Source organism: Marmota monax, unplaced genomic scaffold (genome assembly GCF_021218885.2).
Source record: "Marmota monax isolate L192 unplaced genomic scaffold, Marmota_monax_Labrador192_F-V1.1 WCK01_AAM20220418_F8-fsc00120, whole genome shotgun sequence".
NCBI lineage: Eukaryota > Metazoa > Chordata > Mammalia > Rodentia > Sciuridae > Marmota > Marmota monax.
In genome coordinates, this window is record NW_026694424.1 from 1,465,713 (window position 1) to 1,484,559 (window position 18,847).

Here is an 18,847-nt window from a genome sequence, read left to right on the forward strand (position 1 = left end):
AGTCTGGATGATGTTACCTCTAAAGTCTTTCTCAGATTTCCCTGTTTCCTCAACTGTGAAAGGATGAATAATGGGCATGGGAACTGTATTCAAGTATCCATGTAAAAGAAGGAAAAGTCATTTGTGGTTCTAGCAGAGATATAGAAAAAGATTCTGCCATCCACACAGATGCTCTTGGGTGACTTGAAGACCCTGTTGCTAGCCCTGTGCTGATTCACCAATAAGAACCAAACTTACATGGTTATCTCTCATGTCCTTAGAAGTGTAATAAATCAACCGTTGGACAATTGCATCATCCAAGATGTCAGAATTCTGAATAATAGACGTGAGATGACTGTAAATGTCTTCCTGTGAATATATAAGGAGTATTTGGATTGTAAAAATAAAGGAATTGGATGAAGTTCAAATAAATAACACAATTAAAGTAGGCAATATATTTTTATTACACAGTGGATTTTAAATATCTTAATTTGGGCTTCCCAAACATAACATGAATCTTTAGGAGTCAAAAGTTTACATGTAGAACAAAACTAATTCTAAAATTGATTTGAACTTGTTACATCCCTATGGCAAGATCTAACTGAAGGCAGGGACAGGTTGCTTGATATATTAGTCTTTTGAAAGTCATTGTTGTAGAGGTCCCGGGGTGATGGAAATGCCTGACACCCTAATTACCGCTCTTAATTACAGGGAGTGTATAAGGAATCACACTGTATTTCCCAAAAAGGTTTTTATGCCATGAAACTGGATCAAAAGGGAGAGTTACTTTAGGTAGAGGGGAGTGAAGGGAGGGGCGGGGAGACGGGGATAGGAAGGATAGTAGAATGAAACAGACATTATTACCTTATTTACACATATGACTGCATGACCGATGTGATTCTATAACATGTACAATCAAAAAAATGAGAAATTATACCCCTTTATTTATGATATATCAAAGTGCATAAATGCATTCTACTATTATATATAACTAATTAAAGCAAATAAAAAATGTATAAAGTGAAAAAAAGGGAAAGTTATAAGTTCTTGTTTTATTCATGCCTTTGCTAAGAGAAGGGTGAATCCTTTTTGGACGAAGCTGTGGCCTCGGAAATTACGTGGCTTGGCCAGATGCTTGTGTGTGAGTGCCTCTAAATCTCTACATGAAGGAGAGGCTGGTGTGCTCAGATCTCCAACAGTATCAATTGCACACCTCCAGCTGCTGCACCCATATCTGAGGTGTGAAACAGCTTCCTTTGCACTATTTTTAAGGGCTGAGCCTTAGAAGACTCAAGAATACACTCTGCTTTGCCTTTGCTTTCTTCCTTTAAGTACTTTCAGAGACTGTCTCATCATTTGCTCCATGTATGCATTCTGCTTTCTGCAGGCCTGTTCTCTTGGAAAGGTCTCCACTGGGGGGGCCCTCACTGTGTACCTGGAACTGGGCCAGGCCCTTTATCTGGAGCATCTCTTTGGACTCACAGTGAGCCTCTGTGTTAGATGCCACTAATAAACCTTTTTATGAATGAGAAAATTGAGTGACAGAAAGCGTGTGGTTAGTATTAGGTGGTATCGCTGCCCTGGGAACCTGGCTCTTAGCTGGCACTGTGACCTATTTGTCATGCTGGCTATTTCAATTCCTTAACTTGACACAATATAAAAATAAACTGTAAGCATTTGTTATTCTCTGATGCCTTCTCTGGAATTTCTTCCTCAGTACTTAAGGGGTCCAGAGACCATTTCCTACATGCTCCCAAATATTTGAGAAATAGTGCTTCATGGGAAAATTAATTCCTACTAAGAGATTAATATAATGATTTTCAACCATACCTACATGCTAGCATAAGCTCTGTGAGCTTTAAATGTCTAGGCTCTTCACAGGTTGGTCAAATCAGAATCCCTGTGATGAGGTTTGGCAATCCGTGTTTTCCTAAAATTTTCTAAGGGATTCTAATACACAGTCAGGGGTTAGAGCTGCTGAATTAAGAGATAAAGGTATAGGTATTGCCTTTTCCAGGAAGCAATACTGACTAGTTATTAGAAGCATTTTGATGGAGTGAGATGGGCTTGTGTTTTGTTCTTCTCTGGGAAAGTCATGTAACTTCTCTGTCTTATTTTTCTTAGTTGTCAAATGGAAATAGCAATATTTAAGAAGTTGTTGTGAGAAGTAATTATTATATAGTGCACCATTGTGTTGAAAACATCTAGCCCTTCACTTCCTATATAAGTGTCCATTGAAGGGTAGTATTGTTATTTTGGTTGTTGAAGTCTGAATAGCCTTCAATTCTCAGGAAAATTTTCCAGTTGTGAAATTTCATTAGAGATGAGTATGGGAGCTCTTTGTGGATTTTCCTAGGAACCCTAAAATTATGAAGGAGGAGTCTTTAACCCACACGATTGCAAATTTGACATCCCCCACTTTCCACACCTACCTATATAAGGTTATGAATCAAGGCATCATTTGCTAGTTTCTAGAAGTGGATATATTCTTGAAATGCTAAATGATTGCTAAGTGCCATGGTTCTTAAAATGCTAACTATAATTGTTTCAGCGTTATAATGACTTCCGTTATTACAACTGCATTTTTGAAAAATCTAACACCACGTCAGAAGCCAGAAAAAAAATAAGGCAGTTGAGGCAAAAAAGAATATATATGAAATGTTGCAACAATGATACTAAAAATGGTGAAAGATTTTATTCCCTACTTGTCCTACCTTACTAATATTATCCTCCTTGTTCAGCATCCCAAGAGTGAGATTAATATCACCAAAAATCTCTAAAATGCACAGAAAAAAAGAATTAAAATATGTATCAAAATGCTCTCTGTTAGTTACTTTGCAGTAGCCACAGAAAAATTAATTTGTTCTGTCTCCACCCATCCTTTCTTTCTTCCTTGACAGAAATTATATCTTATTCATATTTCACATTCCTGATACATTTGAAATTATCAGATGCTCAGTAATAGTTTTGAAACCTGAATTCAATGGAGAGGATGATAGATTCCTATTTATCCCTGTAGTCAAGTGGCCATCATCCTATACATGTTCTCTAGCCAAGCTCAGCTGTAAGATTCAATGAGCTGAATCCACTTCTCATGACTTGAGCTCTTCATTTCGCACTCTTTCTCCTTCAACACCTCTCCTGTCCATCTCCCCCTACCCCCTGTACTCTCTTCTCAATATCCCTCTACTCTCTTGTGCCTGCCAGGTCCTTTTTTTTTGTGCCATGTTGATGAGACCTTGATTTCTCTGATAAAGACCTAAGTGTTTTGATTTGCACTTTGCAGGAATATATATATATATCACTCTAGAAAAGTATAATAAAAATTTGGAATCAAAAGAATTGAGCAATTTCAGGCCACATGGCGGGTTGGTAGGAGGAATGATTTTGGGGATGGAGATTTCTTTTGAATCTCCAAATCAAACAACACAGCCTATTAATACCGCATTTTTGGCAAAGCAGAAAGAGCCATACTTGTAAATTGGAGGAAAACAATTCTACGGGATTCTTCTAACATTTAAAATTAAACAAGAGACTGCCTTTCTTTGATATGTAGCCACTCTTCTCAAGTGGGCTTTTTTTTTTTTTTTTTTTTTGTGGTGCTGGGGATTGAACCCAAGGGAAGCACTCTACCAACTGAGCTATGTCCTCAGCTCATAGAAAGTTTTACAACAGGTAAAACAGTAATGTCTCAGGTTTCCAGTCTATCATTGGTCCTTCACAATCAGCATTTTAAAAAATTTTTATATAAAGGGAGAGTAGCGGGAAATAATCTTACTTTGGCAAAACATTTCATAAAATCCCATAATGACACACCCTCTGCTAGACCCAATATGTGCACAAGACACACGGTACACAGCAGAGCCCCAACTCTCTGGGACCTGATGGTGCTTACCTGAGGATTCCTCCATGCCGTGAGTTATGTCTTGGCTATTTTAGGGTTTCTAAGAGACAGCACCTAAGTATCAGAAATAGTAAGGCTGAAAAATCAAAGAAGCAGGTCAGCAAGTTTCTCATCTAAAGTTCACATAAGGTCCCCTAAATGAAAGTCCCTTCTCCACTTGGTTGGCACAGTGATCTGGGAGCTTCCAGTGATGGGTTTGCTGTTGAGGAGGCTGATGCTGTACTGTACAACTATGACATTGTCTTGCTTTTGAGCTCCTGCCGACCAACAAAATGGCTGCATCTCACTGAGTATTGTCCCTTTGGTGGAGGCCAGAGTATTTGAGAAGGAAGAAATTAGAGACTAGGATTCAAACCATTGTTATAGACCAGAGGAGTTCCTCTCCCCAAACTTGGGTCCATTGAGCACAAATTTGGGAATGGTTTTCAGTAGTCACTTTACTGGCCTGATGTTGGTAAAGCCTTGAGATGAGGTTGCTGATTATTCTATTTGGTGAAAGTCAGTCACACAAACTGGGCATGCCCAATGGACCGGAATGCCTGTCAGGGGCAGTTGAATGGAATGTCCAACTGACACAGTGGCAAAGCCAAGCATTCTTTATTTCCCTTCCCAATACTTTTTCCTGTCTTGATCAGGCTTTTTCTCTGACTCCATTATCTCTGTTTGGCTTCAATTCATTTTTAATTCAGACCTTTTGGCTATCAGACTTTGAACTTTACTAGCATTGACTTAAATCTGGTCCTAATGCCCCTTAACTCTAAATCTATAGGATCACAATCTCTGGTAAATGCAGCCTGTGTGTTAATATGGCATATGAGAGAGAGAATGGGAAAGAGGTACTAACAATCCATATGGCCGATGCAAAAGGGGTGAGGAGAGGGCTCATGATAATTCTTAGCGGCTTCTTCTCTATCTTCCCTTCATTAACGCACCTTATTTCAGATTCAAAGGTCAAGTTTTGGCTCACAACTCAATCACAACTCATAGATAGATATTTAGGTCTTCACCAGGCCAGTGATTGAAAACTTTCTCTGCTTTGAAAGTATCACTTTTCTCAAACTGTGGTCCACAAGTGCCTTGTCATAGGATTCACCTGGTGTCCTTACTTAAAATGTCGATTTTCAGGCCCCACCTCAGACCCGGTAAGTTAGAATGAAGGGGTCAGGGCTCTGTATTTTTAATGAGTACCCTTGGTGATTCTAAGGTTCACTGAAGTCTGAGAAGCACTGGCCAAGATCCTGGCCCAGTCACCCATGAATGGATGAGTGAAAACTTAACAGTTAACTGAGAGTGTTCTTGGCGGTTGACAAGAATAACAGCTGCTTCTCCTGACTCATTCACAGTCAAAGAAGGGGCTGAGAACTGGTGAGTCAGAGAGGTAGTGGGGTGATTAGTGCCAGCCTTATGCCTCATAAGGAAAGATAACATTAGAAATGATGTGCTTTTAAAATCATAAAGAACAATATGTAACAAAGTTGAGAAATTAGCTGTTTAGGTCGTTGTTATAAACATTTTCTTCTTTTTTATTTTTTGTGAATTCAAAATATGATTTTCTTCATCCCTTACATAAAGGTTTTCTTGATTTCTTAAAAATTGGTAAAGTCAGGGGATGATTGATTTATATTAACTTTGTAATGTTATCATCAGGACAATAAAAACACATCCTTTCACTAAAGATAAAGCAAATTCAGATAGATTAAAACAACAACAACCAAATCCTCAAAACAGCTCATTTGCTTTCATTTTATTTCATTTTAGGAGGTCTGTTTTTTTTTTCTTTTATTTTTATTGTTGGTTGTTCAAAACATTAGGAGGTCTGTTTGTTGTGTCTTTCCATCATTCCCTCTTCTTTTCTTTACACCCCGCTTACACAATGCAGGTTTGATTTCTTCAAGCCTATGGGAGCTTGCTAAGCAGCGATTCTCTAATCTAATTGGATGGAACATGCTAACTAATTCAGTATTGTTTCCAGATATTTTATTTTGAAGGAGACCAAATTCAGCCTGCTGAGGAACCACAGCGTCTCCTCAGACATGTGATAACTCTTTCCTTTCTATGCAATTTGTCAAATTAAGTTTCTACTTAATCCAAGGAGCACTAGGTTCCCAAATGAAGTGTTAGCAGACAAGAATGTGAAACAACTACAACAAAAAGCAGTTGAGGTAAAATATAAAGCTAGGGGAGAATATATGCATATAAACATGGAAACCATCAAAATTTATATTTTGTGGTTTTAATGTAAAAGCTTTTAATTGTAGAGCACAATTAATTTAAACTTTTGACATCAATTCCTTTATTCTTCAAATGAGGTGTTAGATATTATAAAACAATTTAAAAAGTCAAATTAGCTGATGCTTTACTTTTTGTCAGTTTCAAGAGGTTAAACACAATCACTTGTGTTTTGGCATATGAAAGGACAAGGAATATTACACAACAGTTTTATATAGAGGCAAATATACCTCAATTTCCCTGTGTTTCTTTTATTTTTTTTATCCTTTCCTACCTCTTCTCTTTCCTCTCTCTCCTGTCTTCTCCTCTGCTTTCCTGTAACCAGGTCTCTCTTTTCTGTCCTGTTGTTTTTGTTTTTAATTTTTCTCCTTCTTTATCTTTGAACTGATAGTAAACAAAAACAAACAATATCAGAATAATTTCTAGGGGTTGGGGTTATGGCTCAGTGGTAGAGTGCTTGCCTAGCATGTGTGAGGCACTGGGGTTCAATTCTCAGCACTGCATATAAATAAATGAAAAAATAAAGGTCCATCAACATCTTAAAAAAATAAAAAAAAATAATTTCCAGTATCATTCAGTTTAGTTGAATTCAACCCAGTTATTTGTTGACTTGTTAGGCAAGAAGCCCCATGGTAGAGACTTTTGAGCATATCATAGTCAATGAATCCGCCAGTCCATCAACACAACAAACTGAACAGTAAGCCAAGGTTGAGAGTGTTAACATAGAGGCGCAAACTCAGAGCACAAAGGAATTGTGACTTCTGTCCACCAAGCACAGGGTGGCACTGGAGTTGGTCCTCGGAAACAGAAATGAGTCCTTTTCAGAGCACTCAGAAAAACCTCAGCAGCCTCCTTTCCTAAATAGAAGATTTACTCATGCTGAGTAAATAATACCATTTTATTGATTTTTTTCTATTTAAATTTTCCAATATTTAGAGTGTTCGATTGTATTTATTGCAAATATACAGTGTTCCGTTTTTGCGACAAAATGTATGTTCAAAATAATTTTCTTCCACTCAGAGCAGGATTAATGAATAAAATAAAAAGAAAGAGAAGACACAGCAGGAGACCTGGATTTCATACACTTGAATCTTATCTAGGTTCTGCCTCACAGTAGTTGTATTTATTACTCTGGGAAAAAAATCAACCAGGTTTCAACTGCAAAAAAATGAGGGTATTGAGTTAGCTGGCCCAAGGACCACTTCCTGTGTTAAGCAACTTTATTTTCACTTTCTTGGTAATTTCAAACCATTAATAATGTTGTTTCTAATTCCAAAGCAATTATATTGTAAATGAAGTTTTGTATTACAAATTTGGTAAAGGGAAGTTATACTCTTCCCCATATCTTTCTTGCTGCATTGGTAGTAGCAGCAGCCAACCATACAGGGAGAGGAGACTGCAGAACTGCCTAGGGACTGAGGCAAGGCAGTCATCTCTGTGGACAGAGAGCTAAGGGTGGTCGATACAGCTCAAAGCCCATTCCAGTGATTGAGCTTCCATTCATGTTTCTTGACTTAAAATCCTCAAGAGCTTTTAACCATGAATTACTAATTTGAAACATGTGCAAATAGCAGTAACTTTTCTGTATGTTATTTGAGCATTTTAACATCAAGAACCTGGTTTTAAAGGTACCTCTCTCTTACATGTCCAGAAAGACCTTAAGTATTTATTAATTCTGGAACTTGTGGATGATTTATTTGATGTTTTCACTCTCAAGCAATAGATAATTCATGCAGATGAAGAAGCATGTTAGAAGCAGATTATTTCTCAGAGCCTTTCATAGTAGGCGTATCTAACTTTGTGGTCTACAGGTTAAAGGAGAAGAATCCAGTCCATCTTTGTAATTTGGGGGCCCTTTACCTTAGAAGACCGTATCTAACAACTTGGCCTTTTGGGTGTTGGATTTCTGCTTTGTAGGGATCATCTGACCTTGGCCAGAACTTTTACAACAGGGTTTTAACTGTCATTCACCTTTTGCCATGCTCCCCTCCAGGGTTATGTTGGTGAGAAAAGAAACACCATTTTTTGACTGAGGAGCCTATCTTTAATGGCAGCTAAATTATTTGGATACTTTTGTTTATCTCAACTTTTCATAATGAAAATTGGGTTTTATAACTGCCCAAGTAAATAAATTTTAGAAGAAAAGTCATAAGTAGCATATTTTTAAGGACAGTTTTATTGCCTTTCAATGATTTTTCTATATTTAGAAAAAGAAAAAAAAACTTGTCATTTATTTGAAAAGAAACAAACCTGTATTTGTTGCTTTTTTTATTTTTATAGGATGACAAATACTAATTTTTTTGTTGTGTCAGTGTCCTGTAAATAAGTCATAAAAAATAGGGATATTCTCATGTTACACTTGGAGACTTTGAGATCCCTAAAAATGATTAGTGAGTTTTATAAAAACAATTTATTAAGTGAAAGTGTTCAAGAAATTTTAACTAAGAAGTGATAGTGAACTGTCATATAAAATTTTAAGTAATAAATTTACAAGGCAAATCTCAAAACCATAATGTGGATCCAGGATTGTGAAACACAATTTAACTTTCTGGGCTGGAACTCACGTTGGTATCTATAACTTTTTGTTTGCTTCTGTGGTGCACAAAGATGAAGACAGAAGCTCAAGGAGATAAAACTGGGGCCCATTTCAGCATGCTGTGCTTACTAAGGCAGGAAAGTAGATGCACCCATTAATAAATATTAGAGATATTTACAAGGAAGTGGCTTAATCCACCTATGCCTCAGTTGCATCATCAATAAAATGGATAATTGTATAGATAAAATTAATAATGCAAAGAAAAGATGCAATTTCATTAGATCAGCATTAAGTTATTATTGTTATCTGCTATTTTGCTGCTGCTTTTCTTGGTTTCATACTCTTAGCAACTGAAAAACAGACGGAGACCATATCAATCCAACAATATTCTGCTTATTGAAGTCTTAAGCTTATTGTTTCTGACATTAAGAGAAAGCGTTCTTCCAGGACTGTGAAATAATCATATTCGTGATTTAATCAAGCTAATTGATTGCATATTACTCAATTATCAACTACTTCTTAGGCATTTCTCTTTTGTGTTGTATTTTGTAAAATAATGGTCTTTAATTCCTCATTGCTTCTTAACATTGTATTAGTCCTTCAAAAAAATATTCTGATTGGTTCCTTTGCTGTTTGCAACTAAAGTATGTGATTGAAAACTAAATTAACTCTAAACAAGGGAGCTTCCTGAAATATCTTAACAAAGAGAACCATTCTCTTCACAAACCTCACTCGATTCTCTAGTGATTTTCAAGTATTAGGGCAAATAACTGTGAGAATCCTTTGCTGTTGCCAGCATTTGTAATCACACATAGCAGACCAAAAGCATCATGTTAGTGGGGAGAATTATCACAAATTAATAAAATGGCATGTGATCTGAAAAGGTTATGGGAGTTCTCTTGGGAGTATTTTGCTCAAAATACACGTACACTGCAATTATTTTTTATAAAAAAAGGGGGTGTATGTTTATTGCAATAAGCATGCAATAAATTATACACCTTTTAATTTGATAAGCATTTTTATTGGTTCTTTTTATTTATGCATGACAATAGGATTCATTTTGACATTATATAAGCATAGAATATAATTTGTTCTAATAGTCCCTAGTATCTCCACTTTCCCTCTCCTCTACTGATCTTTCTGCTATTAGTTTTTTTTAAAAATTATTATCTTGAAGATATACATGATAGTGAGATTCACTGGTATATTCATATATGTACATAGGAAAGTTAAGTAAGATTCATTTCACTGTCTTTCCCTATCACATCTCTCTGCCCTTCCCTTCATTTCCCTTTGTATACTCCACTAATCTTTATTTTATTCTTTTTTAAATCCCTCCCCCTTATTGTGGATTAGCTTCTACATATCAGAGAAAATATTTGACTTTTAACTTTTTGGGATTGGCTTATTTCAACTTAGCATGATAGTCTCTAATTCAATCCATTTACTGGCAAATACCATGAAGTTGTTCTTTGTGAACGTTGTGTATACGTACCACATTTTCTTTATCCATTCATCTGCTGAAGGGTGCCCTAAGCCTGCACCCATGAAACCACCGTAATTAAGATAATAAACATACCCATCACTCCAAAATTATCCTGTGCTCATTTGTAATCCAAACCTCCTGTTCCTCTCCATACACCTGTGTCTTTGTCCCTAGGCAACCACAATTTCTAGAATTTTATGTAAATTTATCAACAAGGAATGTACCCTTTTGGTTTCATATGGTCAGCATAATTATTTGGGGTTTTATTCATATGTAATGACAGTTCATTACTTTTATCACTGGATCTTCTATTATATGAATATGGTATGATTTCTTTTGTCTATTTAGCTGTTGGTAAATGTTTAGGTTGTTTACAGCTTTGTGATATTACTAATGAAGCTGCTGTGAACATTTGGGTACAAATCTTTCTGTGTTCATATGTTTTCTTTTCTCTTGAGTAAGTACCAATGAATGGATTGGCTACGTCATACTGTGAACCTTTGTTTAATTTTTCAGAAACTGACAAAGTGTTTCTAAAAGTGGTGGTTACATTTTAGATTCCCACTGAAAATGCATGAGAATTTCAGTTGTTCCAGATTTTGTCAATACGTGATAATTTCAGTATGGTTAGTTTTTGTCATTTATGTGGCTCTGAAGTGATATCTCAAGGTGGCTTTAATTTATCCTTCCCTAATGACCAATGATGTCGGTATTTTTTTCACCTGTTTACTTTTCTTGTGTGAAACATTCATTCAGATCATTGCCCATTTTTATTGGGTTAATTTTCTTGTATTTTAAAAGTTCTTATGTATTCTGCATATTCCTTAACAAATATGGTTTTACAAATATTTGCTCTCCGTTTTTGGCTTGTCTTTTCATTCTCTTATATGTCACCTGAAGAGTAGATATTCTTAGATTTTTATGAATTCTGATTTATTCTTTCTTCTATGGATGGTATTTTTAGTGTCCCTTCTAAGAAATCTTTGATTCCCCAAAGATCATGGATTTTTTTTGTTGTTGCTGTTTTCTCTACAGGTTTTATAATTTTAGGATTTACATTTATATGCATGTTATGTTTATTTATTTTAATATGAATAAGGTATGGATTGAGATTCTTTTTTTTATTTGTTCTTTTTAGTTATACGTGACAGTATAGTATATTTTGACATATTTAAACAAACATGGAGTACATCTTATTCTAATTAAGAGAGTTTTTTTTTCCTCTTATGTGAGAATCTGGTTGTTTCAAAACTGTTTGCTGAAAAAGATGTTCTCTTCTTCATTGAGTTGTCTGTCTATACAACTCCATAAAAAAATCAATTGTGTATATCTTGGGCCGATTTCTGGACTTTTCTTTTTCATTGATCTATTTCTATCTTTAAACCAATACCCAACTGCCTCAATTACTATAGCTTTAAAAATCTTGAAATAAACTTAGTGTAACTCCTACAACTTTGAACTTTTTCAAAGTTGTTCTATCTTTTCTATGGTCTTTGCATTTCTACACCAAATTTAGAATCATTTGGCCATTTTCTACCAAATAGGATAGGAAACAAAGAAAGAAAAGAAAAGCATACTGAGATTTTGATTGAAATTGCATTAAATTTCTGGATCAGTTTGGAAAGAATTAACATCTTAATAATATTGAATCTTCCAATCTACAAGCAAGGTATCTTGAATGTAGAGTAGTATATTTATCTAGTTTTCCTTTAGTTTTTCTCATCAATGTTTGGTAGATTTTAATATACAGGCTTTACATAGGTTTTGTCAAATTTATCCTGAAATCATTTAGAATTTTAGTATTATTACAATTTTTTTTTTATTTTTGGGGGTATTGGGGATTGAACTCAAAGGCACTCAACCACTAAGCCATATCTCCAGCCCTATTTTGTATTTTATTAGAGACACTGAGTGGCTTGCTTTGGCTGTGCCTTGTTTTGGCGGAGGCTGGCTTTGAACTCGCGATCCTCCTGCCTCAGCTTCCCAGCCACTGGGATCACAGACACGCAACACTATGCCCAGCTACAAAAATATTTTTAAAATCTCAATTGCAATTGTTCATTGCTAGCCTATAGATGTACTATAAACTGATTTTAAAATATTGATTTTATATCCTGTAGCCTTGATAAACTCATTTAGTTGACAGTTTTATGAACAAACAAACATATTTTTACTTCTTTCCCTGCTGGATCCTTGTTTTTCTTTTTTTCCATTTATTGCATTAGTCAGAATTCTAGTATAATGTTAAATAGAAATACCAAGAGGAAAAAATCCGTACTTTGTGTTAGTTAGCTTTCTGTAACTGTGACAAAAAGCCTGAGATTACTTAATAAAGGAAAAGGTTTATTTGGCTCATGGTTTCCAAGGTTTCAGCTCATGGTTGCTTGGTTCTATTGCATTGGGCTTGTGGTAGCATAGCATATCATAGCAGGAGTACCTGGTGGATGAGGCCTGTTCACCTGGATGTCTGTGGAGCAAAGAGAGAAAAGGGTCCAGGATCCCAGACCCCTTCAAGGGCACACCCCTATGACCTAACTTCTTCCCACTAACCCTATACTTCCTAAAGGTTTCCATACCTCTGAGTAGCAACACATGCTGGGGACTAAGACTTCAACTTCTGAGCCTTTGGGGACCCTTGTAAAAGCCATCCATAGTACTTTGTTTCAGATCTGGTGGGGAAAGCATTCAGTCTTTTGTCTCTAGTTAGGATATCAGCTGTATGGTTTTCATAGGTGGTCTTTATTGTGGTAAGAAAGTTTTCTACATTCCTAGTTTTTTGAGAGTTTTCCTTAGAAATGGATGTTGGCTTTTTCAAATAATTTTTTTTGAGCAACTATTGAGAAGATTTTGTTGTTTCTCTTATTAGTCTGTAACATTGTGAGTTATATTGATTGGCTTTTGAGCATTAAACCAATTTTGATTCCTAGACTAAGCCCCTCAATTTTCTGAAAGAGATTATTTACAGTTGGTACAAGTTCTTTCTTAAATGTTTAATAGAATTCACCAGAGAGCCTGAACATGTGTGTGTATGTGTGTGTGTGTGTGCATGAGAGAGAGACAGAGACAGAGACAGAGACACAGAGAGAGAAGCACAGAGAGACAGATTTTTAAAGAAATGCAATTACTTTAATATATATAGTGTTATTCAGAGTATTCCATTTGCATGAGATTTTCCATTTTGTTTTTTTTCAGGGAAAATATTCATTTCATCAGAGTTGTTGACTTCATTTGCATAAAGTTGTTTATAATGTTAGTATTTTAAAATGTTTGTTGAGTCTGTAGTGATTTTACCTCATGGTATCAATAAATTTTGCTGCCTTTAATTCTAGATCAGTTTGGTTAGAGTTTATCATTTTAATTGATCTAAAAAAATAGTTTTAGTTTCATTGACTATTATTTTTCTGTTTTCTCTTTCACCAATATTTGCTCTGATCTTTATTTTTACTTTCTTTTCTTCTGGATATTTGGGTTGAGTTTATTCTTTTTCCTGATTTCTTAAGGTGGGAGATAAAGTAACCAGTTTTAGGCTTTTTCTTATATAATAAATTTCTATCTGCACAGTGCTTTAGCTACATTCCACAAAACTGGATAAATTATATTTTATTTTCACTTAGTTTCAAATATTACTTAATTTTTTTTTTTGATTTTTTTCTTTAACTTATGGGTTGGTTGAAGGATATTACTAAATTTTCAAATATTTGGGAATCTCCTGGATATCTTTCTGTTATTTCTAATTTAATTACATTTTGATCAGAAAACATGCTTTCTCTATTTATAATTACTTTAATGTATCAGTGCTTATTTTACAGTGCAGATCATAGTCTGTCTTAATCAAAGACTGTGTGCTGCTATTGCTGAATGTTATATTCTAGAAGTATCAATTTAGTCAAATTGTCTGATAATGTTTTCACATCTTCTACATCCTTACTGATTTTCTGTATGCTTTCCTATTATGTCTTTGATACTTTTCTATCAATTATTGAAAGAAAGTATCGAAAGAGAGTATTGGAATCTTTGTAGTTATGGATTTATACACATCTCCTTATATTTCTATTATTTTTTACTTAATATATTTTCAAATTTTGTTAGTGGATACATAAACACTTAAGATTATCATATCCTTTAGATACATTGACCTCTTGTTATGAAATTACCATGTATTATTAGTAACACTATTTGCTCTGAATTCTACTTTGTCTGCCATGAACATGACATGTCAACTCTGTTTTGATTAGGTTAGTGAATTATAACTATTTTCTTATATTTATTTCCTATTTATATCTTTGCCTTGTAGTATATTTCTCATAGATATAACATCCAATCCAATGATCTAGATCATTTGGTGGAGATGTTGAAATTGTTTACATTTATGTGATAATTATTCTAGGTTTGGGTTACAATCAACCTCACATATTCTGTACTATTTATTTTATATTTGTCTCATATGCTTTAAAAACATATCTTTATTATTTTTGTTTATTTATTTTTTTAATGTGGATGAGGATTGAATCCATTGCTCTTCTACTGAGCTGCACCCCCAGCCCTTTCATTTGCTTTTTTTTCTTTCCACCTTTAAAAATTTGTTGTATCATTCCATTTCCATCTCCTTTGTTGGATCATTAGCTAAAGGTGTTTGTAAATTGTTGCTTTAGCATTTAGAGCATATTTTTAAAAAATATATCACAGTCTACCGTCAAATAATATGATATCTCTATCTATCTATCTATCTATCTATGGTATGAAACATTACAATAGTATACCTTTATTTTACCTTTTTGGTCAGTGTGTTATTGTCATATACATTGTATTTCTGCACATACTAGCCTCCAAATATATTTTTGTCTTTGCCTTATTTAATCATCTATTGACTATGTTAAGAAAATAAAAAGGTTTTATATTTACTAATATCTGTGTCACTTCTGGTGATCTTCATTCCTTTGTATAGATTTGCATTTCCATTTGGGATTTTTTTTTTTACCCAGAAACACTTCTTTTAACACTTTTTTGGTAGTGTCGTTCTACTAGTCATAAATTTTCAGCTTTTGTATACCTAAAATATTCTTAATTTTATGTACATTTTGAAAGATGCTTTTGCTGGATATTCACTTATATGTTTGTATATTTTCTCTCTCAGTGTTTGAAAACTACTGCTCTGTCGTTTTTCAGAGGGAATTATTTCCAATGAGAACTCTATTACTTTTCTTATCTTTGTTTTTCTGTAAATCTTATGGAGTTTTTCCTTTAACTGACTTATAAGGGTCTATTCTTATCACTTTTTTCAATTGTATTGGGCCTTGGTATAGTTTTCTTTGTACTTCTTGTGTTTGCAGCTCATTGAGTTGCTCTAGTATATTTATCTTTAATTTTCTTAAAACTTGAACAAATTTTGCTTAATATTTCTCCAATTTTTTTTTCTGCCCCCTCCACTCTCTTGCCTCCTTCTCTTCCTCAGGGATTCCAGTCACACATTTATTAGGCATTATTTATTATTTATTTATGCTGACTCTCAGCTCTTTGATGTTATCATTTTTCCCCTCTTTCTCTCTAAAATTTTTTTTTGTGTTTTATTTTGGATAATTTTTAGTGTTTTATCTTCAAGTTCACCAATATTTTCTTCTGCATTCCCTAAACTGATGGATGACTGGTATATTTTAAAATTAGATGCTAGTTTTCATTTCTAGATTAGGGATCTATCTACTCTTTCTGTCTCCATTAAGTTGCTTCATTTTTCCTCTAGCAGTTTTAATCTTCTGTTATTATTACTCTTCTGTTTTGATTATTAATTTTCTTACTTATTAATTCTGTCATCTACACCATGTCTAGGTTGGTTTCTTTACCACTTGGTATTTGGTATTCAATGCCTGAAAATTTTTATGTATATTATATGGTGCCTGCTTTCTTTCTTCCTTTATTTCAGGTGGAAAGGTAGACCTAGCTCCTGTCACTTCATCTTTACCAGAATCAGAAGTCTTCCAAGATTCTCACATGATTTATGTTGTTCATGTTCTGAGATCTTCTACTGCCTCTTTTTCTACCAGGAATACTAGTGTATATGTTAGGAATATCTTTCCCTAAAAAAAGAATGGAAAAAAAGCAACCAAGAAACCAAAATCAAATCAACAACAAAAACAAACTCAGAAAAACACTCTACATTGGTTTAGACATGAAAAATGTTCTTTTCCTTACATAAAGTCCATTTGGAGATAGATAGGCAAAGGTAAAATAACTATTCAGCAATGTGTTATAAGTCTAGTTATTCTTTTTGTTTTTATGTTTTTCTGTCTTTAACACATTTTTGACCCCTTAGTTGAAAGATGATTGCTATGCACTCAGACAGCAAGAAGAGAGAAACATACAGAACTTTTTCCGTGTGAGAATTTACATTTTCAACTTGTAGAAAAGATGTTGTTGTGATAAACTTTATGCTAACACATTTTTTTTTGGTTTGGAAAATTCTAGTGTAATGATATAGAAAAATAACTCTGTTTAAATTAGCTGATTAAAGAGATGTCTTAGCATGAGAAGCAAGGTATGTAGGTACAGACTTTAAGCATAATTGATTCTTTTTAGTGTGTTCTTTAAAGCTGGTGCTAGTAGGCTGTGAGTCTTGTTTTTCTGTTCAGGATTCCAAGTGTGACATCAGATAGAGCTCTAATCTCTAGGGTATATAAAGAACTCAAAAAAGCTAAGCGCGTGCACACATACACACACACACATACACACAAATAACCCAATCAATAAATGGGCCAAGGTTATGAACAGATACTTCTCAGAAGAGGATATACAATCAATTAGCAAATATATGAAAAAATGTTCATCATCTATCTCAATTAGAGAAATGCAAATCAAAACTACTCTAAGATATCATCTCACTCCAGTCAGAATGGCAGCTATGATGAAGACAAACAACAATAAGTGTTGGCAAGGATGTGGAAAAAAAGGTACACTCATACATTGCTGGTCGGACTGCAAATTGGTACAGTCAATATGGAAAGCAGTATGGAGATTCCTTGGAAAACTTGGAATAGAACCAACATTTGACCCAGCTATCCCATTCCTTGGTCTATACCCAAAGGACATAGCCACATCAAAGTTTATAGCAGCACAATTCACAATACCTAAACTGTGGAATCAACCTAGATGGCCCTCAGTAGATGAATATATTAAAAAAATGTGGCATATATACACAATGGAATATTACTCAGCAATAAAAGAGAATAAAATCATGGCATTTGCAGATAAATGAATGGCGTTGGAGAAGATAATGCTAAGTAAAGTTAGCCAATCCGCCCCAAACAAATGCCAAATGTTTTCTCTGATATAAGGAGCTGACACATAGTAGGGTAGAGAGGGGGAGCATGGGAGGAATAGACAAACTCTAGATAGGGAAGAGTGGTGGGAGGGGAAGGAAAGAGGCAGGGGGTTAGCAATGATGGTGGAATGTGATAGACATCATTATCCAAAGTACATGTATGAAGACATGAATTGGAGTGAACATACTTTATATACAGAGATATGAAAAATTATGCTCTATATGTATAATAAGAACTGTCATGTATTCAAAAATAAAATCAATTAAATATTTTAAAAAAGGATTCTAAGGGTGAGGTAAGAGCTGAATTGCTTGAGAAAACATGAAAATTGGAGAGAAAAATACAATGAAATGTGAAGATTTGATTGCTGGTGGTTGAAGAAAGACTTTTAGAGGAAAATGTATAATTGAGATTTGATTTAGTTTATTTATTTATTTATTTGTAGTTGTACACAATAACTCTTATTTATTTTTATGTGGTGCTGAGGATCGAACCCAGGACCTTGCACATGTGAGGCAAGCGCTCTTCTGCTGAGCCATAACCTCATTGATTTATTTTTTTAAAATATGGAAAATACTAAATATATACAAAAGCAGAACTAATTATATTATGAGTGTGCATTTATGTTTCTATTGCCAATTTCAGTAATTATTGAGTCCTTGCCTATCTTCTTTTGGCTATAGCTCCTTTTATTGTCCCTCTTTTTTTTTTTATGATTTTTTCACTTTTTTATGTGGTGCTGAGGTTCGAACCCAGTGCCTCACACATGCTAGGCAAATGCTCTACCACCCAGTCCTTATTGTCCCTCTTTTATGGGTTATTTTAAAGCAAATCCAAGACATCATTAATTTTATTCACTAATACTTTAGATTTTTTTCCTAAAAAATGAAGGGTTTAAAAGACTGTAAAGAGCAGACATTATTACCTTATGTACATATATGACTGCATGACCAATGTGATTTTGCAAATGTAAAATCAGAAAAATGAGAAATTATACTCCATTTATGTAAGATTTATCAAAATGTATTCTACTGTAATATATAACTAATTAGAAAAAAATTAAAAAGAAATTCAAGAAAATAAAAATAAAAATAACTAGTCCTAAGAATTTATATATTTTGGGAAAGATGCCTACATTTTTAAGGTTTGAATTTTTAGTAGATAAGTATGTTTTAGAGGTAGAAAAAAAGATTGTAAAAAAGCAAGCAAGCATAATATTATTATTATACTTCAATAATTAACAGGACTTTCTTAATATCATCAAATACCCAGTCTCAGCTCAATTTCCTAGCATCATTATGATTTTTAGAGTTTGAATAAGACCCAATTATGGCCTATTCATTAGAATTTGTTGATATGTCTCTTAAAGATAATTTAAGGTATAGATATTAATTCAGATT

The 18,847-nt window shown here is 34.2% G+C and overlaps 1 protein-coding gene across 1 annotated transcript in view; it reads right to left on the minus strand.

The window, feature by feature from the left end:
- Mroh2b (maestro heat like repeat family member 2B) overlaps positions 1–3,890 on the minus strand; it is a 70,278-nt gene extending 66,388 nt beyond the window's left edge. The window contains exons 1-3 of the mRNA XM_046468302.1: positions 3,875–3,890; positions 2,694–2,755; positions 238–348 (exon numbers count right to left, since the gene is read on the minus strand). Of these exons, the coding sequence (XP_046324258.1) occupies positions 238–348; positions 2,694–2,755; positions 3,875–3,890 (189 nt within the window). The remainder of the gene's footprint in view (positions 1–237; positions 349–2,693; positions 2,756–3,874) is intronic.
- Between the last annotated feature and the right edge of the window lie 14,957 nt (positions 3,891–18,847).